General features: G+C 40.3%; 1 protein-coding gene across 1 annotated transcript; it reads left to right on the top strand.

The window, feature by feature from the left end:
- The first annotated feature begins 3,920 nt into the window (after positions 1–3,920).
- On the top strand, positions 3,921–18,642 carry LOC110087011 (uncharacterized). The gene is made up of 8 exons (XM_072988892.2): positions 3,921–4,130; positions 6,368–6,583; positions 7,324–7,507; positions 8,998–12,303; positions 14,537–14,698; positions 16,072–16,244; positions 17,540–17,657; positions 18,259–18,642. The coding sequence occupies exons 2-8, from the start codon at positions 6,378–6,380 to the stop codon at positions 18,451–18,453; spliced, it is 4,344 nt and encodes a 1,447-aa protein (XP_072844993.2). The 5' UTR covers positions 3,921–4,130; positions 6,368–6,377; the 3' UTR covers positions 18,454–18,642.

The following is an 18,642-nucleotide window of genomic DNA, read 5'->3' as shown; positions in this document are numbered from 1 at the left end:
ATGAATATTGTTATGTAGCTTTATTTTAAAAAGCCAGTTGGAGGAGCACATTAATAATAACTTTGTGCCAAGTTGCATCAGACCTATAGTCACCTAATAGGGTGTGAGCGAAGGAAGGAAAGTGAGCCGTCCTCACAGGCATCTAAAGAAGAAGGAGGCGGAGAATGCGTTGTGGGAGAATTAATCAAGTTAGATGATGAAGAAGGGGGCGCTAATAAAGCTATAGAGGTGTTCCTAGCGGAAAGAACCAGAGACTGGGGGGAGGAGTCGGGAGATTGGAGATGGGACGAGGTTATAAAGGAGGAGAGAGAAGGGAGAGGGGCAGGAGGAGAAAAGGAAGAGCAGAGCACCTAAACGAGAGAGACGGGAGCAGAGAGGGAGAGAATCGCAACTCTAGTTAAGAACTTCCCGAATCTAATGAGGGAAGACGGCTTGTTACCAGTACCGAAGGAGTTGAACAAAACTGGAGTTTGTGAGTCCAAAGGGGGATGGAAACCGGGAATGGGTATGGCTTCTCGCCCTACGAGGGACAGGGAAACCCTTGGTGGTGTCAGCCCTTTCCTACCCAGGCTGGAGGGGTCGATCGTGGTCCATCCTTGTTGCAGGACTTCCTGCTCAGTTCTGACTGCGTCGGTCGCGAACCCGAACGCAATCACTCGTTTTGGGTTGAAGAAACAGTAAAGAATAAAGATATAATGCCTGGGGCAAAACCCAAGAAGTATAACTTGTTGACTGACGAAGAGTTACCGGACCCGTTTGGTCCAGAGTTATCTGATGTAAAAGTTAATAAAACCAATCCGTTTTTGACCGTTACGTCGACTCCTGCCATTATTCCTGCCGAATCCCTTGGTCCGCCCACTTCAGGAAAAGGACCCAATCACATAGGGTTTTCATGATAGGTGAGATATTTAAGAACTGATTTAAATAGCTGTTGTGGGTTTTCTGTGCTGTTTGGCTGTGTTCTTAAGGTTTTTCTTCCTAACGTTTCGCCAGTCTCTGTGGCCGGCATCTTCAGAAGACTGGAGTCAGAGGACAGCCTGGAAAACCCACAACAGCCTTTGAGAATACAAGTGATTTAAACATTGCCACTCCTCAATGAGTTTGCATGACTGAGTAGGGATTTGAAACCAAGTCTTCTTAGTCTAGTCTTTCATTCTGTCCAGTTATTAGCTGTACCAATTAATTAAATATTACTGGTTTAAATAATAATAGAGGATGCCTTGAGACTAGTTACAGCTAACGTCTTTCAAGTCGCCTTCCAGTTGCCAGATCTTGCAGAAAATTGATAGGGATTTTTTTTCTCTCCCTTACTAAAATTGCTGCTGATGAAACTCAGTGGCAAGAGTTTTTAAAGAACAGACAAACTACATCTTCACACAGCACACAATTAAACAAAATGTGATGTTAAATTGGTGCCACGAGATGTGATAACGGCCATGAACTGAAATGGAATTAAAAAGAAATTAATCTCGCCGAATTTCAGGAATGATTCTTAGTCTATAAATTTGATTGAAGAACAAAACGTATTAAAACAAAATCATCTGTTAGTATCCAGGAGCTTTGCTGTGTTTTCTAAGCATTTCAGAATTCTAATACAGTATTTCCAATCCAGAACATATATAGCACAATAAATCCAGTTGATCAGAATATATTATCTATTTATTATTTTTCTTTAAAACATTTTACCTTGCCTTTCTCTTTAAAAAGGACCCCAGGTGGCTTACATCATTAAAAGACAATGTTTAAACCTAAAAAGAGTAAGTAAACAAATACTGATTTATAGCAACCCTAACAACTTTCAAGGTAAGTAAGATATTAAGGAGTGGCTTTAACTTTCGTTGTATGGGTATACTGTGTATATACTTACAATGACAATAAATTATTATTATTATTATTATTATTATTATTATTATTATTATTATTATTATTATTATTATTATTATTATTATTATTATTAACAGTTCCAGTCTCCCAGTGAGTTTCTATGGCCGAGCAGGGATTTGAACCCTGGTCTCTAAAATCCTAGCCATCTTGTCTCCACTACACCGGGCCGGGCCACAGAGACAGATCTTCCGCCCTCCCTGCACGCCCTCCCTCCGCACGCCCACCCACACAAACCCTTTGTACATGCGCGCAAGTGCACAGGTGCACCCTGTGAGTACCCCCCACCCCTTCGTGCGCAGTAGATCTGCAAATACTGTGATTTTCTTTCTTTCTTTCTTTCTTTCTTTCTTTCTTTCTTTCTTTCTTTCTTTCTTTCTTTCTTTCTTTCTTTCTTTCTTTCTTTCTTTCTTTCTTTCTTTGACAAGTTAATTTACAGTAGTATATAGCCAGCAACTAAACTGAGAATAATTGATGCAGGCCCTCTAAAGTTTTTGCAGTTATGGTACTTAGTTTTGTTCACTTTCATTTTGAGTTTTTTTTTTTTTTAAAAAAATTACCATTTCAGTTCTTAACCTGAACATTTTTTGCTGATTAGCCCCATGGCCACTGATGCCTGATGTCAGACCTCTGATCAGCTGACTGCCTGTTGCTAGGAGAGACCATGATATCCGATGGAGACTCCTATTACTTGTAAACAAGCCAATATAAATTATTTATCACAGAGCCATCTCTATTATGTGAATTAAAAGTTAATATCTAGGATTTTTAAAAAAGCCTGTTGGTGACAAAGTAAGTTACCCCTCTTTTTTATTCCCACATATGCATGTTCCTTGAGTGATGTATAATTAAATAATTCTTTTTTAAGAATAGGTATTGCGACGGTTGACATTTTCATCTTTCATTTAGGAAAGGGATTTTAAGTTGTAATTGTGTGTGTGTGTGTGTTTCTGAGCCTACTGGAGGTCTCTGATATTTATATTTAATTTTTTAAATATACATACTGTACTGTATATGGAGGAATAGCTATCACTTATGTATCTGCAACATTTAAAAACATCTTAACTAACATAACACATTATTAAGGTAGCTGCTTCTTCTGATCTGTGACTACCAAAGGTACTTTCTGCTGGAACTACTGTATAGCCTTTATTAACTATAATGTAGCACCGTATGTCATAGAACTCCCTCTAGTTCAGGCTCATGCTTGCTTACATAGCCAAAAGAGCACCATCCCAAGTAGAAACAGGAGCCTCAATGTTTGCAAAAATACAACAACAAGAACAAGAGCAAGAACAACAAGAACAAGAACAACAACAACAACAACAATAATAATAATAATACGAAGAAGAAGAAGAAGAAGAAGAAGAAGAAGAAGAAGAAGAAGAAGAAGAAGAAGAAGAAGAAGAAGAAGAAGAAGAAGAAGAAGAAGAAGAAGACATGGAATGCTGATTAACTTAGATCGTGGTGGAAAACTGCTTGGGATCAGGGATGTGTATTTGGGAAGAAGGCACAACTGGCTGACTTGAACCCTAAACATTCCACACAGCATTGTTTGTTTCATTATCATTTGAATTAACACAGAGTTCTGACTTTTGGACTTTCTTCAGAGTAGGGAACCATCTAGATTTCCGTGAATTGCAGAGTTTGAAACGTAAAATTACACTAAAAATTAAAGGACTTTGTAATGCCTAGATTAAACTGCAGAAGCCTCTGTGCTGCAAGGTCAGAAGACCAGCTGTCGTAAGATCGAATGCACGCAGCGGAGTGAGCTCCCGTCACTTGTCCCAGCTCCTGCCAACCTAGCAGTTTGAAAGCATGTAAATGTGAGTAGATAAATAGGTACCACCAAGGTGGGAAGGTAACGGCGTTCTGTGTCTAGTGCTGGCCATGTGACCACGGAAACTGTCTATGGACAAACGCTGGCTCTATGGCTTGGAGACAGGGATGAGCACTGCACCGTAGAGTCAGACATGACTGGACTAAATGTGAAGGGGAACCTTTACCTTATAATGCCTAGATTGATGAAGGGCTCTGCAGGACTCTGAAGTTTGTGAGATTTTAGATGTCCCATTGACGGTTTTGGGTTGTGTATAAGGACCACATAGTTTTCTTTCTTTTTTTCTTTCTTTCTTCAGCTAGGGAAGATACCCTGACTGCCTCTGGCAGTATCTAAAATGCTGGGGACATTTAGCATTGCTGAAGAGGACTGTACTGAATTGAGGACTACATCTTCCTCCAAGCATTAGGTGATCTTCTTAATTTGTTTGCAGTTTGAGTGTGTCTTGCCTTGTGAAGTAAACTAAATTTTGCTCTAGAATCGTCCAGTATGGAGTTTGCCATGTTTCTTTGTGCCTTCATTCCCAGCAAATAAAATAAAATAAAATAAAAACAACAACAACCCAGAGCGATGTGCTTCACTATAAGGGAAAGGTGGCTGCAGATGCAGGGTGGGGGGAGCGCTGAGCGACTAGCAACTCTTGTTTTCCAAGATTGGGAAGGAGATTGAAATCTACATCACCTGGGGTGAAAACTGAGACCTGCCACCTTGAACTGACTCCACAATACTGCAGCTTCCATTTTAGAACCTGCTTTAAACAAAATAAAGTCTTTTAGTGACTTCCCCCCCTTCTGCACCTTCTTCCTATTTTCTTGTAAGACACACAAGCCAATACCTGTTTGTGAGATTGTGTGTGTGTGATTGTGTGTGTGTTTGCGTGCACACATGTGTACATGTATACTGTCAAGTCCATTCTGACTTATGGAAGCCCTTTCCAAGGTTTTCTAGGTAGAGAATATACAGAAGCAGTTTCCCATTTCCTTCTGGGGGTGCCCTGGGGACTGTTCAGCTTGCTCATAACAGCACAGGCTGGCCCTTCTCTCAGGAGGCACAGTGGGGAATTGAACTCCCAACCTCTAACTCCACTGTACGATCACCAGCCAGCTGTGATAAAGATGCTACCCACCATTGTTTTTGGATCGCTATTTAAGAAACAATCCAATTTCCAAACAATTAATTCATAACCTGGAGAACAAGCCATCATCCCTTATTTTCCCCGCTCTCTCCGTTTTATTACCAGCACTTTGATAGGTTGGGCTGAGGGACTGTGACTGGTCCAAAGTCACCCAGCAAGTTTTACAACTTGGTGAGGACCCAAACCTTAATATTTCAAGTTCTAGCCTAATACTGCACTGGCTCTCAGCATGCATTCATTGCTTTTTTTTTTTTTTTTTTTTGTCTAGCTGAAGAAGTATGTTATGGTAGCACCAAAGCAGGCTGTGGCTTTCTGTTCCTCTTCTGTTTATGTCTGTTGCAGTCATTTTACTATATTACATTATATTATTTAATAATTATTTTCTATCAATTCCACATGCCATTTTCTCCCTACAAGCAAAGGTGGCACATATGAAATCTTCATTATAGTAATCAAGAGTTTGTTCCAATTCAGTTCAAAGCATAGTATGGCCATCGCGGCTGTACAAGAAATCATGTTTCTAATATACTATGTACATAATTTCACAATCATTACAAGCTAGCTTTAGTGACTGAAACTTGGTTTAGTATCAGGATATACGTATTATTTCAATTTGTTGGGTACGTTGTATCTCTGAAGATGAACTGGGCCTGCCTTTGAATACAGTGGGGTCTTGACTTGAGAACTTAATCTGTATTGGAAGGCGGTTCTCAAGTCAAAAAGTTCTCAGGTCAAATCTGCATTTCCCATAGGAATGCATTGAAAACCATTTGATCCGTATCGGCTCTTTTCCGTCCATAGAAACTAATGGGAAGCTGCTATTCCGCCTTCGACCACTAGAGGGGGATATTTTGTTTCTTTTTTTCTTAGGTCGAGAAAGGTTAAGGGAAGGCAGGGAAAATACAGTCCAGGCAGGACAGTACCAGGCAGTCCGAAGACTGTCTCCCAATCCACTCTCTAAACGCTGGGAGGAGTGAGGAAGCAGACAGGCACCCTTTTCACTGGCCAACAGTTAACTGGAAGTTCAAATTTTGCACTTTCCCTGCCTCCCACGTGGGTTTTTTTCAGTTCTTAATTCAAATCTAAGTATGTAAGTCAAGTCAATATTTTCCTATGAGAGTGGTTCTTAAGTCAAAATGTTCTTAACTCAAGCCGTTCTTAAGTCAAGACCCCACTGTACTTGTGTTCCCATAAGATTACTGAGCTTTCATGGGTTGTAATCAATTTTCTCCAACACTCTTGGGATAAGATTTTTTGGGGGGCGGGGTATTTAATGCAGAATTAGGATGTTTTTGGAGGACTGCTTTTGTTTACCATGGTATGGAGATATATTTGTCAATATAAAGCTATTAGAAAATGACTGTAGATTTTCAGTGCTCTTGGCAGGGAAATGTGTCTTGCAATCTGCATGTGTTGATCTCCAGAGTTTCCTACAGAATACAGCGATTCTATTATAACACTCGATTTCAATGTAGAAATGCCTCAGGGAATTATGTCTTTTCTGTTTCCAGAACAAAAGCGATGGAGCCCTTTTCTCTCTATGACATCACTGCTGTTATATATACCAGATCCACTGAGAGAATTATTTCTCCTATGGTCGCTGAACTTTACCACTTAATTATAGCAACAGAACAGGGAGAAGTGAACCGCGAAGCTTTTGCTGCTTTAGAGAGGACTGCGGAAGAATTAGCCAAAGCTGCTGAAGAGCTTGCCTCTATTGCCAAGAGGTAATACATATTTGAAAAGGTAAAATTATGCATTGTGAAATCTAGCCAATGAATCAATTTCCTCCCCATTCCATACATTAAAGGAGGGAAAAGCTTTCAGAGACATTTACACACTATGTTATAAAAAAGCTTTATTTTGTCTTTCAGGAGGGAGGTGGAGCTGACTTAAAGTCCGTGAAAAGGATTCTTTTGAAATGAATGCAACTTAGTCAATAATAGTGCAACTCTCATTGCTTTATTACAGTAATATAATTTATCCTAACAAGGTACTGAGTTACTGCTCATGAAACAACAGCAGCAATATAGCAGCTGCCTCAAACCCTGCCATGCCCTCAGACTTTAGCTGCAATCCTGACAGTGACTGACATCCTCAGAAACAGTATACTGTTGTTAGCTGTCCTCCTTGTTAGGCAGAGTATTTTAGAATGTCTTGGTCTGGAAGGAGTAATTAAGATGCCTTTGCTTTCCAAAAGTCTTGCTCTAGCTAGTTTAAATGTTGCTACAGCTGATCTGCTGACATGAGTCACAAATAACTGCATTTTTGGATTGTCTTGGGGCAATGACTAGTCATCATAGGCACTTGCGCTTCAGAATTTTGAGACACCCACTGAATAATCTGTAGAATAATAATGCAGTGTTGTGCACATGCACATGATGCCCCAAACAGGTTTCATTTATGCTACCAGGATGGTACCAGCATCCATCACTGAGCTGAGAACACGTATTTTGTCTAATTCTAGGCTGGCCGATGAATCAGAAGATGAGATGCTTAAGCAGAAAATGGTGCCAGCCGCTGAGTCTCTTTTGATCTCTGGAAAAAACATTCTTCTGGTGGCTCAGAAGCTTCACATTCAACCTGATGCTGATAACTGCATAGAGGAACTGGCTCTTTGTGCAAAAAGGATTATTATGGAAACCGTAAAAGTATGACACACTTTCTCTGCATATGTTTCAGCACACATCCGGATAAATGAAATGCTTGATTTTTTTATGGTGATGATGATGAAAAAGAAGATGATGCCTATAGTACTCAGAGTATTCTAGTCTGTGTGATCACTGACCAGGCTGGCTGAAGTATTCTGGGTATTGTGTGCCATCAAGTTGTAACCAATTTATATTAATCCTTGTAGGGCTTTCAAGGTAAGATACGTAAGGAGTAGTTTTACCCATTCATCTCACCCAGTAGAGTTTCTACGGCCAAGACAGGATTTGAATCCAGGTTTCCAGAGTTCTAGTCTGTCATTCTAACCACTACACCAGACTGGGTGCCTCTTTTTCTCGGTGTAGCAGGCCAGAAGCAGAAATCGCTAGCTTTCTGAGCATGTTTTCGTTCTAGGAGTCAGAAAATAAATTGGATGGATGACAGCAGCTCGCTTTGGCAATAGGCATTCATAAATGCTTCCCTGCGAGACCCTGACCAGCACTTATTCCATGGAAGCATTGCTCAACATGCCAGTCTATGCAGAGATGGGAAATGTTTGTTTCCCTATTAACTGTGTTTGCTTGATGACAAAGCCTCCTCAGCCTTCTCCTGGCCTGCATCAAAATGAATATATAGGTTGGTACAAGGGCTCAGAAATGGGTCAGGTTGCCTACATCTTTTATCCAGCAATTTGTGATGATAAGACTTATCTGTGCACAATGAGAAATGGACTGCTGGATAGCTCAATGGTTTAGGTACCCGGCTGCAGAGGTTGGGAGTTGAATTCCCCACTGTGTTTGTGTGGCTGCAAGAGAGCACAGAGGGGGGCAGCCAAGCCCCTCTCAGAAGGGAGTTCCATTACTATGGGAGCCACCACTGAGAAGGACCTGTCTTGTGTCCAGGGCGGTGGTGAAGCATTTGTATGTGCAACTGTGATTATGTGAGCAGTTTGCAGCATTTTGGTAGAATATCCGGCACACAACTGATCATGCAATGGGTTACGGCAATGGTCCCCAGCCTTGGGCCTCCAGATGTTCTTGGACTTCAACTCCCAGAAATCCTGGCCAGCAGAGGTGGTGGTGAAGGCTTCTGGGAGTTGTAGTCCAAGAACATCTGGAGGCCCAAGGTTGGGAACCACTGGGTTACAGGACAGGCAACCCTCCAAAACCTTGAAACTGGTTGCATGATTGATGGCCTATTTGTGCCATCACAAATACAGAACATTGGCCACACTTTTGTAGGAATCTTGTCAGAATAACCATGGAATCGTGGATTTTGCAGAGAATTACAGCCGAAACATAACTTTTAACATGATTTTTAATATTTATGTTAATCAAAAAAAATTTATACTCAATTTTCTGTACTAATATAATGTCATATTTTATACTATAGTGTATAGTGAATAATATTTTATACTGGTAAATTACAAAGGTCTTGGAGAAGTACTAGCACTGTTATTTTGCTTTTTCATTTTTAAATATGAATATTTTAGGTCCTCCAGATAGAAGATGATGCCGTGGTCAGGAAGATCATTCAATCTGCCCATTGGCTCTTGGATTGCCTCCTCATGCTGGAAGCTGCTGAAGTTATATCTGCAATGCTGGCTGCTTTCCACAGTTTTTCAGAGGCTTTGTTGCTGCTAACCAACTTGACAGAAAGATTCCTTTGGGATCTTAAAGAATCTCCACATCAGGTACATCTGGCTCAAAGCCTGAAGATCCTTAAAAACTGCATTCCTATGCTACACACCGCAAAGCTCAGTAGCCTGAAGCACCCCAGTGATCACCAACTGAAACAATCGAACAACTATATTTTTGACTTGGCAAAAAACACAGCCAAGGAATTGATCAGCCTGTTGAGCAATAATGTAGGAACTAAAAAACAGCATAACAGAAGTGGCGTCTTTTCCCAGCATCTGCATAAGCTTTCAAGTTTCCTGTCCAGTCCACAGGTTATTGATCTACAGGAGGGCAAATTAAATTCCCTTGTAGAAGCTCTAGTCTCTTACTGCATGCGATTAGCTGACTCATCGAGGCCAGCTCAAAAGCTGAAGCTGGTCAAATTCTGTCATTGTCTCTTGAAGTTCAGAAAGGCTATTGCCATGCATGTAAACACACCAAAGGGCTTCCCAATGAAAACGCAGGTAGAGGAAAGTACAAAAGAAAAATGTTCTGCTATGAAAGTTGAGCTGGAAAACCTTAATCAAGCAGTATGTACTGCTATTCTCTATCAGATTCTGGACAACTTTGTTGATGTTAAAGGGCCACTTAAGAGGTTGGTAGAAGCTGCTGAGGAGCCGTGTGTTTCTGCTGAGAAGGGAGAATTCTTAAGAAAATTGAAGCCTCTCATTGCCATATTCTTCAGCCATTCCAATCAGATGCTCAACACGGCCAGTTTGGTCCTTGGCACGTGCACTGAAATGGAAACTATTCAAGATATCGAAGATGGTGTTGACCTGATGCGTAGACTTCTAGCCAAAGTGCCCGCCATTCTCAGTGAAAGAAGCCACCGTCCTGCTGATCATTATGTGTCTGAAAAATTGCACTTCTTGTGTCAGATGTGGTCAAGCACAATAGAAAGCTTGCTGATGTGTCTGGAGAAAGTAATTGACCTACGAGAATTCCTTGATTTGTCTGTTCAGGAGTTGATTGCACACAAAGAGAAGAGTGAAAAGGCTTTGGATGATCAGAATTCTGGAGATTTTTCTTGCTCTGCCTCCAAACTTTCCAAACAAGCTGCTCAAGTAGTTGAGTTTGCTAGCAGACACGTCGACAGAGCTAGAGATCCAGTTTTCCGAAATGGGCTGCTTGTTTTAGTTAAGCATTTGGAAAATACCATGCTGCATGTTAAAGTTGCTACAGATCGGTGCATGGGAAATATTAACTGCCTGCAAGCCAAAAATGAATATTCAAAGAAAGCAAAAGAACTGATTGAATCAGCTCACAGTGTCAGAATGGGGCTAGATGAATGCAACCAACCAGATATTCTTAGCCCACTTCGGGAAAACATTCGAAATCACAATATTTCCAAAGACTTTCCATGTTGCTTCACCCCTCAGAATCCTACAGGGCTTGTTGAACAGAACGCCATAAAGCAAAGTCATTCAAACAATTTACAATCAATGGAGGAGTCCACGGCCAAGCATTTTCCAGCCACTCGCCCTTCCCAATTAAGTCCTAGAAACAGTATTGTATTATCTGAAGTTACATCAGAAAAAGCTGATTTGCATCCTCTGATTAGGGAGCTCATTTTGGCAACAGAGACACAGAACATCACAAGAATGAACAGTGCTTGTTCTGATTTATTTGAGTTTTCCAACTACTGCACTGAGGCAGCTAAAGAAGCCCTAAGTGTCGCCAAGTCACCTGTGTCAGAAAAACTATTGAATTACAGAGAAATTGTGGCATTGATCCCTTGTTTTATCAGCTTAGCCAAAGAGGTAGCTCCAGACCCTATTTCTAGTCCAGATAAACTTTTTCAGATAGCAGATTTGCTTTCTGAAAAGCTTGATGAAGCTAAGCAATGTCTGACTACTGTTGCAAGCCCTTGGTACAAACTGGCAAAGCAGCTATTTTGCATCACATCTCCATCTGACTGTCTTGACAGCAATCAAGTCATAGAGGAGATAATGGAGATATTAGGAACTATGGTTCAATTGGTTAGCAAAACTACTCATTCAAAATCTGAAAAGATCCTTGAGTATTCCAGGTGTCATGAAGCTTTTCTACGAGTTCTGGCTAAGTTCAGTAGTGTGGAAACCAGGACAAAATGCTTGCTTGAAAAAGCACTGGCGGTCAATAAACCCCATTCTGACTCAGCTAAGCTGCAAAATTTTGATGCAAATTGTATTCTGTGGTCTGTCACCATCCAAGCTTTTCTGAACTCTGTAGATCAGTTTATAGGAAGAGATGTATTGTCTTTAAGTGATTTGCAAACCAAACACCGAATTTCCTGGCAAAGCACCTTGGCAGCAGTTTCAGAAAGTAGTCTGAGAATCCGAGAAGCTACCAGATTATCACTTCTGTCCAATACTGATCACAGTGACAAGAATGAGATTATAATGCTAAGGGAGCAGATGAAAATTCTGACAGAATCTTTGCTTCAAGTTGCCGATGTCCTTTCTGCCTCTTCTTCGCCTGCTCCAAATTTATCTGCTCATTTTGAGCTTCTCCAAAGAGAACTTGCCTTAACAGCAAAAGTCCTCCTGGGTAGACTGAATACAGTAAACGGAGAATACATGAGCAGAATCCAAAATATTGTCAGACAAACCCGGTTGATGCCATGTGGCAATGAGGGTGACTCCGATATAATTGACAATGTGGCCCTTGGGGAAAATGCAAGCCAACTCATAGCAAGTATCCAGATAGTTAAACAAATAATCAGAGATGCACCAGAGAACTCTTCTTCCTTGGAAGCAAAGGAGAGTCTGCTTTCCACTGTGGATCACCTTCTGCTCCTAACTGATGAAGTAGTAAGAAAAACCAGGAAACTTCAAAGCCAGCTAGACAAGGAGCATCTTCTAACAGACAGTATTCTATATGAGTGGTCTGCAAAAGCTGGGTATCTTGTAAGTCAGCTGTATTCCACAAAAGGCATAAGTGAAACAGACTTGGAGCAAGTTAGGAAGTGCTTGCAGAACAGGGAGGAATATTCCAAGTCCAATCAGCCTTTATGGAAAACACAGTTCTGCCTGCAGAAGGAGGAAGAGAGCAGGAGGCATCAGGATGTTATGAGTCCAAAATGCAAGACCACTAAAACTAGCCAAGGAGCTTCATTTGCTGGGGACGCAAGTAAAAAGGTAAGAATATCTCTTAACAGTATCTCAGCAGTTTAAGTGAGTTGTTACTTAAGTGCATACTGTACTTCACCAATGACACCAGTTAGCATTTCAGTGCTTTTGCTGGAATGCATGGTGAGGAGGAAGAGATGCACACTGGATCCTAAATCTTTTCTGAAAAATCCACTTGAGATGTTGCATTCTGATGTATTTGCTTAACACTAGATTCTTTCAATGCACAAAGCAAATTTGCATGCAGACTTGCTCTTAGCATACAGGAAGATGCTTGAAAAATGTTGACTGGATTACCTACTAATAAAGAACTGGTAATCTAGAGCACTGGTTCTTAACCTTGGGTTACTCAGGAGTTTTGGACTGCAGCTCCCAGAAGCCTTCACCACCAGCTGTCCTGACTGGGGTTTCTGGGAGTTGCAGTTCAAAAGCATCCGAGTAACAAAGGTTAAGAACCACTGATCTAGAGGTAGTAATTTATTTGTATGTGTAAATGAGCTGGCCTGTTTCAGTAGCAGGGACCTAAGTGGTCCTCTTTCGGATTAATGGTTGATCTGTGTTTCAAAGGTTCCTCCTACCAAGGTTCAGGGAGTAAGGAAGAAATTCAGCATTGGGCTTTCTTCAGGAGGGAAACAGACAATTTTTAAAATTAGCTCTTTTAGTGGCTGTATTGGCATGCGGAATGGGGCTGGAATCTGAGTCAGTCAATTTGGTCAGTTTTTAAGTTCAAAACCATTTGGCTCAAAAGTGACTCCCTCAATCAATGGAACAATACCTGTTTTACATGTTAATTGTTTTTAAATTGAAGTGTGCCTAAAAAGCTAATGGCAAGTCCCATTTTTAAAAAGGCATTCCCTTTTTATACTGATAAAGAAGGGAACCCAAATTCATACACACATAGAGTAAAACAAAGAAAACAGAAGAATAGCTCCGCTGGATCACACCAAAAACCCATCTGTCTCAGCAATCTTTTTCCTCCAATGACCAACTAGATGCTTCTAGCAATTGCATATGGAAAACAGGAAGGTGCCATCTTTACTGTTGTTTCACATCATACAAAGGAGGGGGGGGGGAATTATGCTAGATCAAGCCAATCTTCAAAACTGTTGTTTATTTATATGCCAATGTATGCTAGTTTAAAATTTTAATTAAACCAGTTGGACTTGATGGCCTAAGGGTTTGGACTTGATGCCTTATAGGCCCCATCCAACTAAATTATCCTATGATTCTATTACATTTCACCCATTTATCTAATAAGATATCAATAAAAGTGCAAGACACATCCTTGAGGAACTACCCATCAAAGTGTGTCCAGAAATTTATATACAACTTTCCATCAACATTTATGAGCTACATTTTTCTTTATTCCTGCCAACCCTCTTTGGTTTTTCTGGTGATGTTCTTCCTTTTCTATAAAAATCCTTTGAACGCATGCAATAGTCCTTGATCTCTAGCAGAGGCATCTGTCAGGAAAGAGCAGTCTGCAGTTAATAAGGAAACACTGAAGATCAAGTGTTTGGTATTTGATTAAGGTCACCTAAACCAAGGCTTAAGGTGATGAATAACAAAAAGTCTAATGCCTTAAACAAATTTATTGCAGAATGTGTTTTTTGTGGATTATAGCCTGGTTCATGGGGTTGTGCAATGTTATCCAGGAATCCAGAATGCATAGGTGGCAATGAGATTGTAGAGAGTGGCTGGAAATATACTGGTGTGCACATAAAGTTTGTGTAACATGCTGCACCCACTTGCACCTAATTGATCAGGTACCAAGGTGCATCTTGGTTTCATATTCAGGTCTTTGACCAGGCATACAACTGAGACATGCCCCAGTACCTCTACAGAGGAAGAAGAGTGTTTTATGTTGTCAGATTTAATTATTACTTGTAGCTGTTAAGCAAAAACAGAAGTCTTATAAATCCTTGCCATCACCTCTTAGAAAAATTTGGTTCCATCCTTCTTGAACTTTCAATGAGTGGTTAAAAATCCCAGTGTAAAAATATCACTGCATTTTTTCCATCTGGCCTTTCTTTTTCCCCAATTAGCTTGGAAAATTAGTTTTTTTAAAAACCCATTCAAAATATGTCTTAATTATATTTTACTACACATTGCTTTGGAGGCATAAATGATCATGAAAGTTCTTAAAATTAATTAAAATGGTTAATTATTCAACTAATTAATTGTGTGCCACCAACTGTCTGGTGGAATAAGAAACTATGATCTTGTTTTATTATCTCTGCAGTACCAGGGAGAACTGCGAAGTGGTTTCCAGCCCAGTCACTCTGCACACAACTTGAGACCGAAATGGCAGCATGATAATTGCCCAGTTTCACAAGTTGCCAAGCAGCTGACAACAAATGTGTCCTACATGGCACAGTTCCTAAAAAGGAAGGGACCAATCATGGTAATTATTGTCTAATTACAGAATGTCTCCTGAAAAATGGCCTGGTGGGTGGTGTGGCAGGTCAAATATTCAAATTTCTGTTCCAGGGCAAAGGTTCAGAAGGTCATAACCTCATGCATTATTTGTTTATTAGGAGGATTTTCATTATAAAAATGTCTCTAATACTTTATGTTCACATTGTAGAATGGATATCCTCAGTTGCTCTATATGGCACTTCCTGTTCCCAGAGATGGAGACAACAGATCTGGCTGGCTGTTCCTGCTTTAGCCTTTGCAAAGAGATAGACCTCGTGCTTTTTCCAGAAATAAGTGAAGTACTTATTGCCCTCAGGAAGCATCAGAGACTGGGGATGGTGCCAACTTCATTGATGATTATGCCAGTGCCAGGCGACCCCCTCAGTTTGGTTAATGGTTGGCCCTGTTTGTGAATTTCAATCCACTTCCTCAGATGCAGAATTCTTCAGACTTCCCTGAAACAATGCAGTTTTCATAATAAACAGAGAGTGGTTTTCTCTTTCCTAAACTCTAGGTGGACTTCACAAGATGTTCAAAATTGATGTCCCCCTTTGTACCACGAGCAGATTCATCTTGTGCTACAGCTATGGCCAGCAATTTTGGCAAGCAGCCTCAGTTCCCACCCGCTCCCCCTTTACGTTCCTCCTCCTCTTCCCTAGGGGAGCATAGCTGCCCCACAATACTGCTGTCCTTGTAGTCTCCTCCTCCTCCTTGGTCATATGATGCAGGCTATGGGCACCACAGCCGCGAGAGTCTTGTGCAGCAGAGAACGGACTGGAGGGGATGATATCCTTTTCTTTGAGAGCATAAACTTTCTCTTTCTTTTAGAGGGGATGCCACTGTGGAACAAGGCTGAAGGGGCGGCATTTCGCTTCCTGTTTCAACCAGTGGAAAGCTTCCCTGAAAGTGACTAGAGCTGGGACAGGTTGCCATTTATTTTCCTGACAATCTCAAGCCCATTCATGTCTACTTTTGGCATCCTACAAATGTTGGCATCCTAGGGCAAACCACTGCTTTCTCCGCCCTAGTTACAACTCGATTGTTTTGTACTGTAGGTAAGACACCAAAATATTGAAATGCTTTTTAACATCAAGGAAGGTGATTCAACGTAGTCTTTCCTCTGACTTCCTGTATTTTTAAAGATGGGAACAGTTTTTTCCTTTTTAATCATCACAGCCTTTCAATACTCTTACAACATAAATCAAGGGCTACAGTGTATGAAAACTTTACCTTTTCATTCCACAGGTCATATAAACTGGTTTGGAAACATTGTTCTGAGTTCTTCTGGAAAAGGGCAGTTTAGAAATGTATGAATGGGGAACGGTACTGATTTTTTTTTTAACTGCTTCTGATTTTTAGACCAAAGAACAACTAATTGATTGTGCTAGACAAATAATTTATGGAGGACATGTCTTGATGAATTTTGCCACCATTATCGTGAAAAACTGCCTGGATAAAAGATGTGCGTCTGAATTGCTGTATGCTATGGAGCAAACCAAGACCGTTAGCTATCAGCTTAGCATAATTTCCAGGTAACTGCCTTGGAAAGTTACTTGTAAGAAAGGACATGATGAAGCCATCCACAGCTGAGTGGTGTTAGGATAATGCTTGAAATATTACAGTAGCTCTTTAAGTCCCCTTGAGTCCTCTTAAGACCACCTATAAATAAGAGAAATAAATTAATTTAACAAAAGACTTTCCATACAGTAAAATATCTTGCATTTTATTTTTTTGTTTACTAGTTGTAATGGTAGTATAAGGAAATCTCTAGTCTAGTGAATGAAAGGAAGGTATAGGATGTCGAATAGCTATTCCACTGTTCCCAGTGTTTTTGTGTGTAAAAGTACTGTCTTTCCCAAAGGCTGCAGGGAAATATTAGCCAGAATCTTACTGGTGTTTGCTTAAGGTTTGTATAAATTGCCATAGGTAATTGCAGCTAATTGACAAGGTGCTGGGATATAATATGTTGATTGCATGCCTGGCTAAACACCCCATTGCACAATTAAAATGTGGCTCCAGCACCTTTTCCATTATCTGTGGCAAGTTACAGAAACCGTACGTGAACATTGATTGTGTCCATTAGCATTACCGTTATTAGGAATTATACAGTCTTTACCAGTTCATTGCACCTTCTTCCCATTGAAGTCGGGTAATGACAGCGATTGTTCAGGATTGCAGCCAGCCATGCTTTTTTCAAGAAACACCATGCCATAACTATTTCACTTCCTGGTTTTCTTCCCATTGCCACAATCATATTCACTGACCAATAAGCATACTCAGTTCTCACAGGGATTTTTTTTAAAAAGTCCATTTTACATTTTAAACAAAAAGTTGTTGGACTTCATGCAAAAACTTCCCTGGGTGCACTGATCCTTCCTTTTTCTCAGTGGCGATGATAGCACTCAGAAAATAGGTTTTGTCTTCTTATATGGGATGCTACTGCTACTACTGTTATTATTATTAATAATTGTGGTTGTATCATATTATCCTATAATAAGACAGAACCTATTTTCTGAGTGCTTTCATCCAGTAGAGATTTCTATCAGAAAGCAGGCAAAGAAAAAGAGTCTTTTGCAAATTCATTTCTGATACTCTCATCCCACTTACTTTCTAAGGGCCCCCAACCCTTTTTTGTGGAATTAGGTGGCTGCACAAGGGATTGCAAAAAGAAGGGAACACGAGTGAAAATCCTTGATGCTTCATAGTCACAAAGACCACCAAACTGATGAAAGGCACACACTTTGAATCTCTCGAACATAAACCACAGAACTCTCATGCTACACCCATTTGTGTCTCAGACATAACATGTTATCTCTGTACTTCCAAGGGTGAATGCATCAACAGGCACAAGCAGGTCATCAGCAGAGCACCTTGTGAGCAATGCGCAGAACCTTGTCCAGGTCACTCTACAGATGTTAAAGGCAGCAGAAGCTGCTTGTGTCAAGGTAAACTTTTGAGATATTCTGTAATGCAAACATTTCCAGAGGGGTAGTTGTGTTAGTCTGGTGTTGCAGCAAATGAAGAAAAGTCACATCTTGCCTGAAAGCCTGATTTTCGTCAGCATGGGCTTCTGTGCACCGTGGCCCACTTTTCCAGATGTATCTGAAGAAGTTGGCTGCAATCCATGGAAACTCTAGACCAGTGGTCACCAGCTGTGGTCCTCCAATTCTTTCAGTGTTCAGCTCCCAGAAATCCTAACCATTGTCCATGTCCAAAGCATGTGGAGGGCCCAAGGTTGATAACCACTGCTTTATACACTTAATTTTTAATATGGCAAGTTTCAGTAGATATCTTAATGTTTTCTCTCATCCTACTCACTTTTGCCATAAAAAGTCAGACTGGATGAACACTGCTTTAAAGATAGATTCTGGATATGTTTTGAAACTGGACTGTTCTCTTGATCTTCTTTTTGTGTTTTGTCCTTAGATTGGGAAATATTTTGACACTGAGTCATGTTTTAAATCTCTGCAGCGCTTAGCATAATGTCAACATTTTTTGTTGTGAATGAATCAAATTATGCCATTTGGTTGTTTCCCTTTCTTGCAGGGTTTGCAGGAGCCAACCCCTAATTCAGAGGAAGTCAGTGTAGCTGCATTTTGCAGTCAATGGAGGAAGAGTCTGTGGTGGCACAGAGTCAAAGCAGCACTGGATTCAGAGCGAGATGAATTGGGACTTCGTAAAACAGGATCATGGCGTGAACCCACCTTCACATCTATGACTCAAGAACTATGTGTTCCATAGTAATAAGTTAATAACTAAATCACTCTAATTGCTTGAAAACTTACTCACAGCAAGCAAAATTTTTCTAATAATAATAATAATAATAATAATAATAATAATAATAATAATAATAATAATAATAATAATAATAATAATAAATAAATAAATAAATAAATAAATAAATAAATAAATAAATAAATAAATAAATAA

This window comes from Pogona vitticeps, chromosome 1 (assembly GCF_051106095.1).
Source record: "Pogona vitticeps strain Pit_001003342236 chromosome 1, PviZW2.1, whole genome shotgun sequence".
Taxonomy (NCBI): domain Eukaryota; kingdom Metazoa; phylum Chordata; class Lepidosauria; order Squamata; family Agamidae; genus Pogona; species Pogona vitticeps.
Note: the sequence above shows the minus strand (reverse complement) of the source record. Positions and strands in the feature narration are given on the sequence as shown.